The 16,657-nt window shown below is 38.6% G+C and overlaps 1 protein-coding gene across 1 annotated transcript in view; it reads right to left on the bottom strand.

Annotated features, from left to right (window-relative positions):
- COLQ (collagen like tail subunit of asymmetric acetylcholinesterase) overlaps nucleotides 1–16,396 on the bottom strand; it is a 60,457-nt gene extending 44,061 nt beyond the window's left edge. Inside the window, exons 1-5 of the mRNA XM_081344156.1 lie at nucleotides 16,291–16,396; nucleotides 10,597–10,698; nucleotides 9,266–9,310; nucleotides 8,358–8,384; nucleotides 7,504–7,575 (exon numbers count right to left, since the gene is read on the bottom strand). Coding sequence (XP_081200282.1) covers nucleotides 7,504–7,575; nucleotides 8,358–8,384; nucleotides 9,266–9,310; nucleotides 10,597–10,698 — 246 coding nt within the window. The 5' untranslated portion in view covers nucleotides 16,291–16,396. The remainder of the gene's footprint in view (nucleotides 1–7,503; nucleotides 7,576–8,357; nucleotides 8,385–9,265; nucleotides 9,311–10,596; nucleotides 10,699–16,290) is intronic.
- Between the last annotated feature and the right edge of the window lie 261 nt (nucleotides 16,397–16,657).

Below are 16,657 nucleotides of genomic sequence, written 5' to 3'. Positions count from 1 at the left end.
CCCTTTATTTGTGTGAATCCTGTTAGTCAGGGCCCCATTAACCCCATACCGCACCCTCAAACAGGTACTTGTGTAAAGGGCTTTAATCAAAGCCAGAAGTCTGGGTTCTATTTTAAGAGATGTCAATTTACTCCATAGTACGTCTCTATTTACCATATCAAATGCTGCTGTAAGGTCTATAAAAGCAGCAAACAGGGGTCTCCTCTTATAGGCATATTTGGCAATCAGATGGTTCAAAACAAAGCAGTTATCAATAGTAGATCTGTTCTGTCTAAAACCTGCTTGTTCTTCTGTGAGGATGTTGTTTTCCTCTACCCAGATTTCAATTCTGTTCAAAAGGTACCTAGCATATATTTTTGCTACAATGTCAATCAGGCTGATGGGCCTATAATTACTAGGATCCTTTTTACTCCCTTTTTTATATATGGGGACAACTATTGCCATCTTCCACCCATCTGGTATATGGCAGGTGTTATTTATGTGTGTAAAAAGACCTGCTAATACAGGGCCCCACCAGTTGGGAAATTTCTTAAATAATTCTGCTGGTAAAAAATCCTCGCCTGGGGCTTTATTGCTCTTTAAGCTTTTAATGATGGACTGTATCTCCTTTTCTGAGACTGGTGGCCAAGGGGGGAGAGTTCTAGGATTTACCAAATCACTGTTTAAAAATAATTTCTTTACCGGTTCGGTGGGGGCAAACAAGCACTGATAATAATTCTCCCAGTCCGCAGCAAAGATTGGTATGTCAAATGCAAATCTCCGTTCCTTCGGAATACCTGCTACAGAGTGCCAAAATAATACTGAATTATGACTTCTGGCAGCCAACTCAAGTTCTGACCAGATTGAAATGGCAAAACGTTTTTTCTTTAATGTTATAGTTTTTTTATATTCCCTTCTTGTGTGCAGCATCTTAGCTTGTGTATGGGCAGTAGGATTCCTCTGGGCAAGCCTCATGGCTGCCTTCAATTTCTTTTTCTGTCGCTGACAATCAGTATCAAACCAGCGAGGTCTACCCACTTGGGCTCTTTTTGTAGTAGGTTTAGCTGTTAGGTGTTTCTTCAGTATGTTGCAAAGATTGGAGAATGCATTGAAGGCTGACATCCAGTCAGTAGTAGATGACTGTATTGTTCTAGCCCACTTAGTAGCATTCTCTGTTTTAAGGCATTCTAATATTGCCTTAGTATCAACTTTGGCCCAAATTAACCTTTTATTTTGGGTCACCTCTACCTTTTTGGTGAGCCATCTGTCAGCCATGTTATATGGTCTTAAATCTGAGCGGCCTCGCAATGTCACACTTACAGGCTGATGGTCGCTATTGTCGCTAAGGTGTACTGTGACCTCTGAGAAGAGGTCAGCCTTATCTCTAGACACACAAAAGAGATCCAGTACACTACTTGAATTGGCTGAGTGGTATGTATAAGGATATGTATAATTCTTGTCCTTACCTCCCAAAATTTGGAGATTACCCTTAAAAATTAAGGAGACTAGGAGCAGGCCAGCGGCATTACTTTTACAGTCTCTCGAGAGCCACTGAGGATGGTTATCAAAGAACTCCCCTGGGATTCCCTTCTTCTGGGCAAGCTCATACAGAGAGGGACCCAGTCTAGCATTCAGATCTCCTAATAATACCACTATGGACCGAGGGTACAATATAGATATATCTTCTAAGATAACTTCCAAGCCCATCCAATATTCAAAATTATAGTGCTGGGATGTGCTTGGAGGAATGTACACATTTACCAATATTAACTCAAACTGGTCATATTCAAATTTGACAGCTAGAAAGTACGGATACTTATCTTCGTTATATAATTTCTCTCCCTGCCATTGCAACTCTTCCTTTATAAGAATGCATAGCCCACCAGAGGGTCTCCCTTTGTTCTTTGTTTTTAGGGCTGGGGAGGCCCATCCCTGAAAGCCTGGCAATTGTACTGGTTCATCCACTTCGGTTAGCCAGGTTTCTTGAAAGGCTATTACGTCAAATCTAGAGAGAAAGCTCATTAGTCCACTATCAACCATCCCTTTCCAGCCAGCTATGTTCCAGGTCATCAACTGTATGGGGTTCTCAGAGGCAAGGTGGTCTGACTTGGTTGATTGGCTAGATGGTGGAAATGCCAGATGTCAACTTGACAATGGAGCTGAGTCAATATCATCTAAGCTTCCCATATAAACACAGTTGTTGTGAGGATCGATATTTCTCCTCGTGGGTTGCAGAACTTGTTGTTGCTCCTCTATATCTCGGTTGCCAGTGTGCCTCTGCTCTTGCTCCAAGCATGATTTTTTTTCCAAAGAGCAGGTACTCTGGCTTAAGTCTATGAATGTAGATTTATGTCCATTTTTGGAGGGGCTTGGCTGAGGGTTCATCTTGTGAAAAGATGTTGTGGGAACTTCTAAATCAAATGAGGATGGAAGCTGGATTATGTCCTTAGTGTTTGTCAGCTTAGGGGGCACTGTGTGATGAAGCCCTTTGTCTTTCGGTTGTTTCTCAGAGGCTGGGTCAGTCAGTGCAGTTACTCTACTCTCAGCCTGTGTGACAACACCTTTTTTTACTGTTGAGGTAAAGGCAGATTGTTGATTAAATATCTTGTCACAAGGTTGCGTGTTTAGTGGAGCCAAATTAAATAGAGGCTTTGCTGTAGATTGGGTTATTGTCAGTGCCTCTTTTAGGTCGTCCAGTCTTTGAATGATGTTAACTTGCTCAGGTTCTGGCAATGCACTGAATAGGTCAATCAACATTTCCTCTGGCACATCCTCAGCAGTTCCTGCAGCTGTGGGTAACACAGTTCGTATATTGCTTCTTTGCTTTCTCAGGGTCAGTTCAGTTGCAGCAGCCTCAGGCCTAGTAGTGTGAGGGCTGTTGCAGCCTAGATTTAAAGCGACAGTTCCCTCTTGGTGACGCTGTTTCAGGAGTGGGCACACTTTTTCTGAGCAAAAGACCCTTATTGGAAATATTGAGAAAAAGCTCAGAAAGGGCTTCATTCTGAAGAGCATGGAGGGAATTGTGGGCTGCTTGAATGATAGGAGAATTCTCATACATTGTGATCTTGCTGGCAGCCACTCTGCGTGTAGTAGATCTATCAGAGTGAATTCACAGCGGAGCAGCTGGCTCAGAGACAGCCTAATAGCTTTTCTGTTGCTCCAACGCCCTCTATTTACTCTCTTGTCATAAATTTGCAAAGTAACCTGGTTAGTTTGCAGACTGTAGTTATATTGGTCATCTCTTAGACCTTTGCCTGATTGAGTGTTTTCTCTGTAGGTGTTCAAATTTTTGGGAGGAGAACAAGGTCCTTCTCTACTTTCACCTTCTGAGTTAGCCATCCCATGTCTGTCCATGGTTATCCTCCCAAGTCCTTCCACAGTATTTGGGTGGCTCCTAACAAACTCTGCAAAAGACTCTTTCAGACCATCAACCTTATCCATGACAATTGACAAGAGATTATATATTGAGTTTACAGTTTGAGCTGTAAGCAAACATTGTCTAGAAAGGAAGTCTGTCACATTTCCCCCCTTCAAATTTGCCACATCTCCCTCCTGTGTAAAAGAGGCTGTTGCCAGATTCCAAGGAGGGGAGCCATTCTCAAAGAGGGAGGAAGACAACTCCACACGCCGTCTGCTCTCCACTTCGGCCTGTAAGTCCCATTCCAATGAGTCACATAAATTAACTTTATCTGATAAGGTGCCTGCGAATGAGTTACTTACTGGAGCAGACTGTCTGTTTGCAATATAATCCTCCATTTTCTGCTGCTTCAAAGGCTTGGATATACTTTCTGCTGCAGAGTGCTGTCTCTTCCTTCTTTTCCCCATTCAGGTTTGTTAAAACAGGTTTAAAAATAAGTTTAAAACTATGGTTTAAAAGGTTGAAATGGGTTAAAAATGGGTTTAAAAAGTTTAAAAGAGGTAGGTTAAAATACAATATTAAAAAAGATTAAAAAGTTAAAATAAAAATAAAGTAAAATAAAATAAAACTTTTACTTTTGGAGGAGCTCTTTACAGCCTTTGCTGCCTCTCCACCATCTTGGCTCCGCCCTCAGCTGAAATAATAGAAGGTGTTGAAGCTACAAGAACCTTGGGGGGGGGGAAGTGATCATGCAATATTGGAATTCAACATTATGCAAGCACAAGCAATAGAACATAGTCAAACTAGAGTCTTGGACTTTAAGAGAGCTAATTTCAATAAACAGAGCTTGGGAAAGATTCCATGGATGAGAATCCTTAAGGGGAAAACAATTCAAGAAGCTTGGAAAATTTTGAAAAGTGAGATTATAAAAGCCCACTCTAGCACAATACCAATGAAGAAGAAAAACAACATCTCTCAAAAAATCCCTGGCTGCATAAAGAACTCTCTGATAAATTGGAAGACAAAAAGAACACGTATAAAAAGTGGAAAGAGGGGTACATAACTAAGGCAGAATATCAACAGATACCTGAGCCTGCAAAGATGAAGTGAGGAAAGCTAAGGCTCAAAATGAACTAAGATTTGTGACAAAATTCAGAAATAACAAAAAAACCCTTTCAACATGTAAAAAAACAAGAAAAAAGTTAAGGAAATGATTGGTCCATTAGTGGGAGAAAGTGGTAAGAAGGTGACAAGCAACAGGGAGAACTACTCAACTCAGTTTTTGCATCCGTATTTACACAAAGGGAAAAAACAGTCCAACCTATGAAAAACTGTAAAAAAACATTAAATACATTAAATACATTAAAATAGGCAAGAAAATGGTAAGGGAGCACCTGTCCAAATTAGATGAGTTCAAATTACCAGGACCAGATGGATTACACCCAAGGTTCTGAAGGAACTGGCAGACATGATCTCAGAACCACTGAACTATATCTTTCAAATATCCTGGAGTGTATAGTATAGGTGGTACCTTGTTCAAAAGTAGTAACGTTGAGAGGGATCTTGGAGTCCTATTTGACAATCACTTAAATATGAGCCAGCAGCGTGCTGCAACTGCCAAAAAAGCCAACACACTGCTAGGCTGCATTAATAGAGGGATATAATCAAGATCACATGAAGTGTTAATACCACTTTACAATGCCTTGGTAAGGCCACACTTGGAATACTGCATCCAATTTTAGTCACCATGATCTAAAAAAGATGTTGAGACTCTAAAAAGAGTACAGAGAAGAACAACAAAGATGATTATGGGAACTGAGGCTAAAACATATAAGGAACTGTTGTTGGAATTGGGAATGTTTAATTTAATGAAGAGAAGGACTAGGGGTGACATGATAGCAGTGTTCCAATATCTCAGGGGTTGCCACAAAAAAGAGGGAATCAAGCTATTCTCCAAAGTACCCAAAGGCAGGACATGAAGCAATGGATGGAAACTAATCAAAGAGAAAAGCAACCTAGAACTAAGGGGAAATTTCCTGACAGTTAGAACAATTAACCAGTGGAACAACCTGTCTCCTGAAGCTGTAAATGCTCCAACACTGGAGTTTTTTAAGAAGAGATTGGCAGCCATTTGTCTGAAATGGTACAGGGTTTCCTGCCTGAGCAAGGGGTTGAACTAGATGACCTCCAAGGTCCCTTCCAACTTTATTAGTATTACATTACCAGAGGACTGGAAAAGAGCTGGTGTAGTTTCCATCTTCAAAAAAGGGGAAAGAACGAATCCAGTAAACTACAGACCTACCAGCTTGACCCCTATACATGGGAAGATTCTGGAAAAAATAATCAAACAACATCAGTGAACACCTAAAGGCAAACAAAGTCATTACCAAAAGCCAACATGGGTTTGCCAAAAACAGCTCATGCCAGATAAATCTTATTGCATTCTTTGACAAGATGACAAAATTAGTGGACCAAAGGAATGCTGTGGATATAATTAACTTGGATTTCAGTAAGGCATTTGATAAAGTAGACCCCAACCTACTACTTGTTAAAATGGAAAAATGTGGGTTAGACAGCATCACAACCAGATGGATTCATAACTGGCTGACCAACCGCACTCAACATGTAGTCCTCAATGGAACAGATCTACGTGGAGGGAAGTGTGCAGTGGGGTATCCCAAGGTTCTGTTTTAGGCCCAGTACTCTTCAACGTTTTCATCAATGATTTGGATGATGGAAGAGATGGGGAGCTCATCAAATTCGCAGACAACACCAAGCTGGCAGGAATAGCCAACACTCGAGAAGACAGGCTTAAGATACAGAAGGATCTTGACAGACTTGAACATTGGGCACTATGTAACAAAATGAAATTTAATGGAGAAAAAAGTAAGGTTCTACATTTAGGCAAGAAAAACCAAATGCACAGGTATAGTATAGGTGGTACTTCATTCAATAATAGAACTGTGAGAGGGATCTCAGAGTCCTAGTGGACAATCACTTAAATATGATCCAGCAGTGTGCTGCAGCTGCCAAAAAAGCCAATACAGTGCTAGGCTGCATTAGCAGAGGGATAGAATCAAGATCATCTGAAGTGTTAATACCTCCTTATAATACCTTGGTAAGGTCACACCTGGAATACTGCATCCAGTTTTGGTCAGCACAATGTCAGAAAGATGTTGAAACTCTAGAAAGAGTACAGAGAAGGGCAACAAAGATGATTAGGGGACTGGAGGCTAAAATAAAGCTCGGTTGCTGGAATTGGGTATGTCTAGTTTAATGAAAAGAAGGACTAGGGATGATAGGATAGCAGTGTTCCAATATATCAGTGGTTGCCACAAAGAAGAGGGAGTCAAGCTATTCTCCAAAGCACCTGAGGTCAGGACAAGAAGCAACGGATGGAAACTAATCAAGGAGAGAAGCAACCTAGAATTAAGAAGAAATTTCTTGACAGATAGAACAATTAACCAGTGGAACAACCTGCCTCCAGAAGTGGTGAATGCTCCAACACTGGAAGTTTTTAAGAAGAGATTGGACAACCATTTGTCTGAAATAGTATAGGGTTTCCTGCATGAGCAGGGGGTTGGACTAGAAGACCTCCAAGGTCCTTTCCAACTGTGGTACTGTATTGTACTGCATTGTACTGCATTGCATTGCATTATTATTACTTTGTAGTGGAACACTTGGTTGGTATGGATGGTTTTTCAATACACTTTTGTTTCTAGTTTGCCATCGTATTCTCTGTTGATAAGGATATCTATGAAAGGTAGTGTGTTGTTATTTTTTTTCTTCTCTTGTGAATTGGATTCCTTTGAAGATGTTGCTGATGTTTTGTGGATGTTTGCTAACTGGTCCTTTTTTTATTATGGTAAAGGTGTTGTTTAAACATCTGATCCATATTTTGGGTTGTAGGTGTGGGAGTGCTATCAATTCAAGACAGTTCCAGAAATATATACCTATTAACTCTATGTGAATAATTAATATCAGTTAAACTTTGTTTTTATATGAAATCTGGGGTTTTGACATCATCTGCCCAAAGTAAACCACAGATTTTTGAAACTCATCATTTACTGTATTAGCAAACTTCCCTTTCCTGGGTTTCAATAAGATTATAAATTACATTATAAATAGGCTGCTTGACAAATCTTTCATCAATAGCTTAATCTTACCTTTAGTCCCATTGGACCAGGCCATCCAATAGATCCTGGCATTCCAGGGACACCTGGAGGACCTCGACTGCCCTTCAGAAAAACAGAAAAAATCAAATTAGAAAAGAAAATAAAATGAAAAACCAGGTGTAATAGCATGGGTGTTCACATAACTTAAACATTCAAAATGACTGTAATGTATAATAGAATAACTTCAACTAGCAATTAGTCACCCACTGTACACTGGAAATGACCATGGAGCACCCAGAAATCCAATGTGCTCATCCTTTCCTCATCTGTCACTTCAATGTAGCCATTCCACCAGATTTCAGGAAAGAGAGAATTGGATCTGGCAAGTAAATGGCTTTTGGAATAATAAGGTCTTGGCCAGGAAGTGAAAGAGAAGGGGAGCCTAACAGATTTATTGGGACAGGAAGAACTTCTATTTCAACTCTAGAGAACAGATATGTGATATCTATATATCTCAGATTAATGCATGTTTATCGGTGTTTAATGCCATGTAGAACTTTTATAACATAAGTACATGTCTTAGCATATGCACAAAAGCAGCCTCCCCCAACCTGAATCCACTTTAGATGTATGGACTTCAATTTTCAGTATTGTCACCAATGCCAATATTGGTTGGAGGATTCTGGCCACTGAAGTCCATACTTGGAATGAAATTAAGTTGGAGAAAATTTCTAGAAATCAGCCTTTCCAAATGTGTTGGACTACAACTTCCATCACCCACATCAAGTGTAACCCTGCTGAGTGGAAGTCAGGGGTTGCAGTCCAACATACCACGAGGGTACCAGGTTTAAGACGGTTGCCGCAAACCTTATAATGTAAGATATCTTATGCATTTTGTGTTATACCTTTCTTCCTGGTCTTCCAATCTCACCCTGCCAGAAAAAATAATATATCAGTAGGAGGCACAAACAATTTGAATGTAGCTGGACATTTTTAATTCGGTTGATTATCAAGAACAGAGGAAAGCAGCATGTAACAGATCTCAATATTCTTTTTTTATAGTCAGGACTTCTGTTAATCAGACAGATCACATTTCTTGAGAGCAAGATAAAACCTCATAAACTGAACACTGGGGAAAATGCAGTGATGACCTCAAACAAAGAGGCTCTTCCAGGTTTTTGAGGAGACAAGCCTAGGGGAGATCAGATGACTTCCCTAAATTGGCTGGGGGAAAAATCTGTAAATGTGTTTAGAGGACCTAGATAGATTGTTCTTTGTCTGAGCAGGAATCTTGCACAATCAAGATTCTGACCATCCAGAGGTTAGAAAGCATCTCCAATAAGTCAATAAGTTGCATTCCAAACTCCAACTACTGAGATATGAAGACAATCAAATCTGGGTAACAAAAAACTAGATGGCAGCAAAGATTTAATTTCTGAAACTCTTTGCTACCATCTATATGGATTTTTGAAGCCCAGATCTGCCAGCCTTAAAATACAACCTTGTATTCTGATATGTTTGGCTTAAAGTAGCATTTTTGCTGCAATAATTCAGACTGCCATTAAACAAACTTTTTTTAAAAAAAACAATCCTCTTTGCACCATTTGGGTATTAAAGGCTAGATATGGTAACCTTCCTTACAGGTGATCTGCATTTCTACAACAATCAGCATAATCTGTTTGCATTTCCATATTTGATCTGCATTTCTCCAACAATCAGCATACTTTACTTGCATTTCCATATTTGCATATTGTATGTACAAATTCCCCCAAAGCTTTCTTTTTTACATTAACAAAACAACTTTGGAGCTTACTTTTACTCCCTTTGGTCCTTTCACACCAGGAATGCCTCGTGGGCCCTAAAATAGAAGTACGATATTTAAATATCTTCATCATATAATTTGTTCACTGACTTGTCAGTGATAACTTGTGACTTAGCAGAGCTTTTCTTATTTCTTCTTGAAAGAATCTATATCAAGTCTATTCACTTCAATTTGGACAGAAAACTTCACATGCAACATGGTTCATGTTTGTTTAGAGCAGCTTCTACTATTTTGGTCTCATTTAATGTTCAGTTTTTAAATCTTTACCTCTCATGACAGATGAAAGATGCTTCCAACAAAGCTTTTATTGTCCAACTTCCTGATAAACTCTGGAATTTTGTTAGCAACTCAGAATGACATTTTCTTACACTTGTAACTCTATCCTTTGCCTTCACATCTGCCTGCATATTTGTTTCTAGAAATACTCCTTAAGGAACAATTAGATGGTGCTTTAATTTGGTAGAATTCAGAGCCTTTCTTATGGACACACTATGTAAAATATTGTGGAGAGATAGGATGGAAGCATAACATCTAGAATTTGAGGAGGGAGGAGTGATTCTGTTTTAGCAAAGTCAATGAAAAAAGCAGAAAAAAAAACATTTTGGCTACAGTTAGATTAGGCTCCCAGAACTGGCCTAGATGGAAATGAAGCTGGCAAGCACATCTGCCTGAACCTTATGCTACAACAATGGGGGAACTTAAAAAGAAAGAATGTGGCAGCAACAGCCATGTTAGCTTTCCAGACCCCTGGACTTGTTGAGAGGGGATTTACTGACACCGGTTAAGTCCTAAGTGTGCCACCGCCTCCACTGAGGCCTTTTCAAAATTAGGCATTTCAGTACAAAATAAAACCTCACCTACGTCTGAAAATCAAATAGAGGTGGCATGTTCAAAGAGTAGCAAATGTTTCTGAAGCTTTTAATGTTTCCTCCTTGTTTAAGACAATCAGGTCCTATCAAACAAGAGCTAAGATTTCAGAATCATAGAATTTTAATTATCCATGGACCTATAGAAACATTGGATTCCTTACTTATTTATATCACTTAATATTTAATTACTTACATAGTTATACAATTATTTCACCAGTCTATTTAAAAAGCACTAAAATAAACTTTTGCCTTGATGGCTCAACAAGTATATTAACCAAATGAAGGCTCTATAAATATACTGTAAAATTAAAGTAAGGAGGTTGCTTTCTTTTGCATCATTCCCCATCTTCCTCTCATTGTGCCCCTTTAATTCTTCCATGCCATCTGACAAAGTAACATCAGAAAACCTGCCCCCAGTGACCCAATTTTGTCCTTCCAAAATAAAGTACTAACCTGGGGGCCAGGAGATCCTGGGGGGCATACAGATTCTGCACAGGGAGATTGTGTTATCTGAAGCTCTTGACACAAGTTTTTCAGATCCAGAGAAAACAACATCTAAGAAATTAAAAGGGGGAGGGGAGGCACAGAAGGGCATAAAAAGTAAAATGTGCTTTGAGTTGAATTTGATTCTTGATAATTTTATGGATATATCCGTGCAATTTTTTTTGGTAAGAGCATGGAAGGGATTTGCCATTGACTTTTTCTAGATGCTTAGCTAAAGCTTTGGTAATTCTATTTTGGCTTCCCATCCAAGTATCAACTTAGCTTCTGAGAGCCAATAAGGTTGATGAAGTACAGTTATCTGTTGAATAAAGTTCCACTAGAACTGAGCTTGATGCCTAGGAACTTTCTGATATATCCAAATATTTTTTTTCTTAGCAATAATACAAAATCATATGTATGCTCTGCTCCTGGAATGTTTTTTCAGCTTCCTGATTCTTCCCATAGTTTCCTGGAGATCTTACATCCAAGAACTAACCAGGCACAATCCTGTTTAGCTTCCTGGCCCAAATGCCCAATATACATGAGCAATAGTCCAATGACAGAGCAGGGTAATAAAATTTGCATATTCAGCACCCACATGCCTCTTTCATCCATTCATGGGTCATTTAGATATTTTCCAATTTCTGATTTCCCAAGTTCTATCCAATGTTTTTGGAAAAGAGTTCTAGCTCAATAACTGGGTTCCCTAAGTGATGGTTTGATGCACAATCTAGAGGTAGCTGAGTGTACCTATGACACTAAACTCTACATCATGGTTTACATGCCATAAAAGTCAACATGCTAAGCCATAGCAAGGAAATAAGTGCCAATGGTTATGAGCCATTTCTGTTACTAATAGAATAGAGGTTTCTGGGCACATGAGCAGAGGGCTTGCTACTAAGCTCACATATGTGTAGCGCCTGTTTGGCCTCTGTGGAAAGTGAATACTAGACTACACTGGATTTTGATCTGGTTCTTCTCACTTTCTTTCTACAACACAACTTCCTCAACCAAAATAGACCTTCCTGCTGGCAGCATAAATTGCAAGTAGCAGATAATCCCAGAAATAGAGTCTCTCAATAAAGCAGCTGCCATATGATGCTAATACAGGTAGTTCTCTATTTACGACTGTAACTGAACTTGGGATTAGAATCATAAATTGTGTCAAACTTTAAGCGGGTCGCCACGTGACTACTTTTGATTTTACAAGCTTCTTTGTGGCACTTGTTAATTGAATCACCATAGTCATTAACCAAATTCATTGCCCACAATAGGTGTTTTTTATCGGAAACCAGAAGTAAACATTGGTTTCCTGGAAAAAAAAATCATAAATCAAAGTCATGTGGCTATGGCATGCTGCAAACTGCCATAAATGTGGATCAGTTGCTGAACACCTAAAGTGCAACCATGTGACCATGGGGTGGTGGGTGCCTGGCTGTCAGAACTTTGGATCCAAGTGATAAGCAAGCCAAGTCATAAGCTGCCTGGGAAAGTCCATTGTAACTTAGAATGGTCACTAAGAAACTGGTTGTAAGTCGAAGACTGCCTGTATGGATTATAAAGTTTCTACTGAGTGTGAGAAATAAAGTTCTGCTCCTTGCAAAGCAATCAGAAAAGAATAATGAAGTAACAGTCAGAGGGCATACATCATACTCTTTCACCTATTAAACAGGAGATGTATAATACAGATCGGGCAAGAGACTTAGACTGTCCCTTTCACAATACTATTTATGGACTATTGAATTCAGCCAGTAAATTTGCAGGCAAATAAAGATACAGAATAATGAAAAGTCTTATTTTCCTGGCATTCTTCATCTTAAGAAAGCATAAAATTGTATTAGGTACTATAGCTTAATTGTACACAACTGAACATCATTTTCTCTCACACATCCAATAATGTTATTTAAGGTCATTACCCTTGAGTGCAGCATAAGGCTTTGCACCTTTTTCTATGTCAAATGTTTTGAAGATTTTTAGGGGCTGTGGAATGGGTTTTTTTTATTTCAGATTCTGGCTGGAAATGAGCTCATCCTTTTCCTTTTGAAAGAGTGGAAACTGGAGGGACAAATCCAACACTTTAAAACAGATAGATAGATGAGATTTTCAAAGAAGAATGGACGATCATTTGAGCCATGATGGTGCAGTGGTTTTAGAATGCAGCATGGTAGGCAACTCTGCCAAGCCTGAAGTTCAGTCCTGACAAGACTCAAGGTAGACTCACTCTTCCATCCTCCTAAGATTGGTAAAAGAAAGATTCATATTGTTGGGGACAATATGCAAATAATACTTCTACAGAGAGTTCTGTAAAGCATTAGGAGGCGGTATATAAGTGTAAATGTTATTGCTCTATGGGGAACATCCAGGGGCCAATATGGCCCATAGCCTGGAAGTTACCTCTATGTATTTTACTCAGTACCACATTTCCATACAAGCTTTATTTATTTTTTATTTATTAAATGTATATGCCACTCATCTTATTGTTGAACGAGATACTGAAACATAATGGATCAATTCAGAACATGTACTGAAAAAAAGGGAAAAGGTACACTATTACCATTCTTCAGTGCAAACTCAGTTACATGAAAATACTTCGTGCTATATTCTCTTAGCAGGGTTTTTTGGTGCTGCCTCGCTGGAATTTTTGACCTCTTCCTGCTGATTTTTATGGCAGTCCCATTATATTCTTGGTTTTATTGCTAGAATTCTTCCTATACTACTGTGTGTTCTACATGTTGATCCATAGTTTTAGTACAGATTGTGGGATTTTAGGAGGAATTCAAGGAAGAGAGTAGATTAAATCTATTTTAAGTCTCAATTATGTCCCTTCATTTGCAATGAAATAATGACAGTCAATTAGAAAAGATGTTGTGGGTAAAGATTTATTGTAACTAATATCATACAAAGGTTGGGAAGTCCTCCAATAAATGTGATATGATATAATGGATTTCTGCAACTATTAGGGGTTGTACAGGACTGTGGCACATTTTGTCCAATATCAAAGAACATATTGATATTTCAGTAAAAACACATACTCCAATTAAATGTCATGGGATCCTTGTTTACTTCTGATTTGTGATTTATTTATTTATTTTTACATCTGGAAGCTTGATGCCCAAGTGTTTTGAGATATAGATGTTGATGTTAAATTGCATTTTTATAGATGGCAAATTGAACCTAATCAACTTACTCTATTTAAAATGAAGATGATCATGTCTTTAAGGTGACATCACCTCCCCCAAAGTAAGATGTAAGATGAGATGGATGGATGGATAGAGAGATGAGAAAGATAGAGAAATAGAGATAGATATAGACACAGACAGACACATAAATCCTGTACAAATCCCAGCTTCTCTACCTGTTAATCAAGCCTTGCCAATTCAGCTAAATAAAACCCTGTATGTATGTATACATCTATGTGCAGATGCATATATATTTATCTGCCAGAAGCTATATTGTAATACAAAACAATAGAATAAAAACCATTAGTATTGAGTTAATCCATATGAAATGCCTGTAAAATAAGGTTTGTGGGGGTTCTTATGTACTCTCTGAGCATGGTTGTTTTCTTGCAGCACTGATGATGTTACCTAGTTTGGTAATGGAATGTCTGCAAGAAAACAACCAAGCTCAGAGAGCACCAAGGGTCCCAGTCAAGGGAGGGATGTTGGAGAGATTACTTATGGACTAAATTCAACCCTGACCTACAAATATTCTTTTCCAACATAAGATATACTATTTAGAAATTCATTTTATTATTTTAAGCTATTTCTATACCAACCACTATTTTTTATATACAACCCAGTTACAAAAATATACTACACAAAAGTACACCTATCGACACACCCACCCACCCATTCATTTGTTTGCAACAGGTCTTCTCAAGGATTAAAGCAGACCGCATCCTCCATTCACAATTATAAGGGGAAAAATCTTGATAGCCCTCCAAATTTTTCTTAAAGTTCCCTGCTAAAGGACAAAGAACAGAGGTACAAGGAAGTAAGGAGAAGGGGAGAAACTGTGATAATGGGCTATCCATTATCCATTAATAATAAAATAGACTATTTTCTTAAGTCTTCAAGTTTCCCAGAGAAAAGTGTAACATGAGTGTCCACAAGAGGAAGTAAAAAAAAAGTCAAGATGGCAATACACATAAAAAGGGTGGAGCTTTGATGAAATGATTGTGTCCACCATCTTGACTGTTATTTAACCCGCACCTCCACTCCCTGAACATCCCTGATGCAACATTAAAAGGAAAAGCCAATTGTCAAAAGAATAATAAAACACTCAGAAGCTTTTATTAATAATGAATAAAAACAGTATGGAATGGAGCATGGTATGGAAAAGACAGAAAATATATGCAATCCTATGGCATTTGACAAGTCAGTTCTGCCAATCTCACTATCTTTACAAGCAAAACAGCAGATGTAAGTTGATGTCCATTAGAAGAAATGGTACCTTCCATTCCCTTTCAATCCCATCATTTTTAGTATATGTGCTTCTGAAGTGAGCACTCAATCCCATCATTTTTGACATAGGATTATGCTGCACTTAATTTTGTAGGCAATTATAACACACCTGCAGCATTATGTGAGATCTGTTTGGAAGTTTATAGCAGCAGTTCCTAACCTTTCCAGCTTGGTGGCCTTGGCGGGGGAGGAGAGGGTTCTGTGTGAATGGCAAGTGCACGTGCATTGCTCATGAGAGCGCAACTGCCTGTCACTTGCGTGAGTGAAGCTGCATGTGCACACATGCTCACCCACCGCTTACACAGCATAGTTCTATGGCTGCAGCCCAGAGGTTGAGGACCCCTGGTTTATAAGACCTGAAGACAGATGAAAATTTGTTGCACAACCAATCTGGCTTGCAATGAGATGGAATCAGTTGATTGATAACAATTGTTCAGACACTTTGCAAATTAAGGGAAAGAGCATAATGTCTCTCATTATGAATGTCTTGGTCTTCTCATGTTCTTTAATATTTGAAGCCATATATCGCTTTCCATTACTCCATAAGACATGCAGGTTATCCTAAATATGGGGCAATGGATAAGTAGGCAGGTTGCAAAAATAAATATCCTCTTGGCTTGAAACCCCAAGATGCAGAGGCTGAAGCCATAATGATTAATCTCCAAAATAAAAATGAAATCAAGGAGAAACATAAGCCAGGATGGCATGAATTTTCATATAGGATCAGAGGCAGAGCACATTGTGCAAGATGAGAGACAGGATCCATTGCAACTTTTGGAAATGCTTACACTGGACAGCTGATATAACTTTATCAATTAAACTTGGTTAAAGAAACCTTTTCCAAGTCATCCCTTCATTTTAAAATCTGCATGTATTTTATTCACAGTTCTACAATTAAATCTTTTAATATCAAAATTATTCATTTCAATTGTATTATATTATTGCTCTGAAATGTACTTAAAATATATAACGCTTTTGAAAAAGAGACATAATGCGATCTTCTTGCATGCTTGCTCATAAATAAATCTAGTTAAATTCCATCAATCTTCTCTCAGACGAATACAGTAGCTATCAGATTATGGTCCTAATCTAGTTTAGCTATTAGAATTGCACAGTGCCCTATGCTATATACTCTTTATATGATATGGTGGTTTCTAACAAAAGGTAAGAAAATATATATGCTTAAATCTATACTTACAGAATCCCACCCATGTGTGAAGTGTAGTGGAGGAAATAATGGTGGTGGAGGAGGAGGAGGGGGAGGAGGAGGAAGTGCAAGAACGACAAAAGAGCATCCTCGGTTAGTATTGATCCGTTTCTTCTGGTCCAGGCAAGGCAGGGCTGTTGAAGAGATTAATTGTGGACTTTGATCAGCTTTATATATACTCTCAAAAAACTGTACTGTGGAACACAAATGTAATATAATTCATCGTATTTGGAGAAAGATACACTTGCACACATTATTAAAATAATTAAATCTGTGTAGAAATTATATAGAGATCGAGATGACAGAGATATTGGAGGTATAGGAAGGAGGCAGTAATAGTTCCAACACCTTTGTGGCT

This window comes from Vipera berus (genome assembly GCF_964194415.1).
Source record: "Vipera berus genome assembly, chromosome: Z".
Classification (NCBI taxonomy): Eukaryota; Metazoa; Chordata; class Lepidosauria; order Squamata; family Viperidae; genus Vipera; species Vipera berus.
The sequence above is the reverse complement of the archived record's forward strand: the minus strand, read 5'-3'. Positions and strand labels throughout refer to the sequence as shown.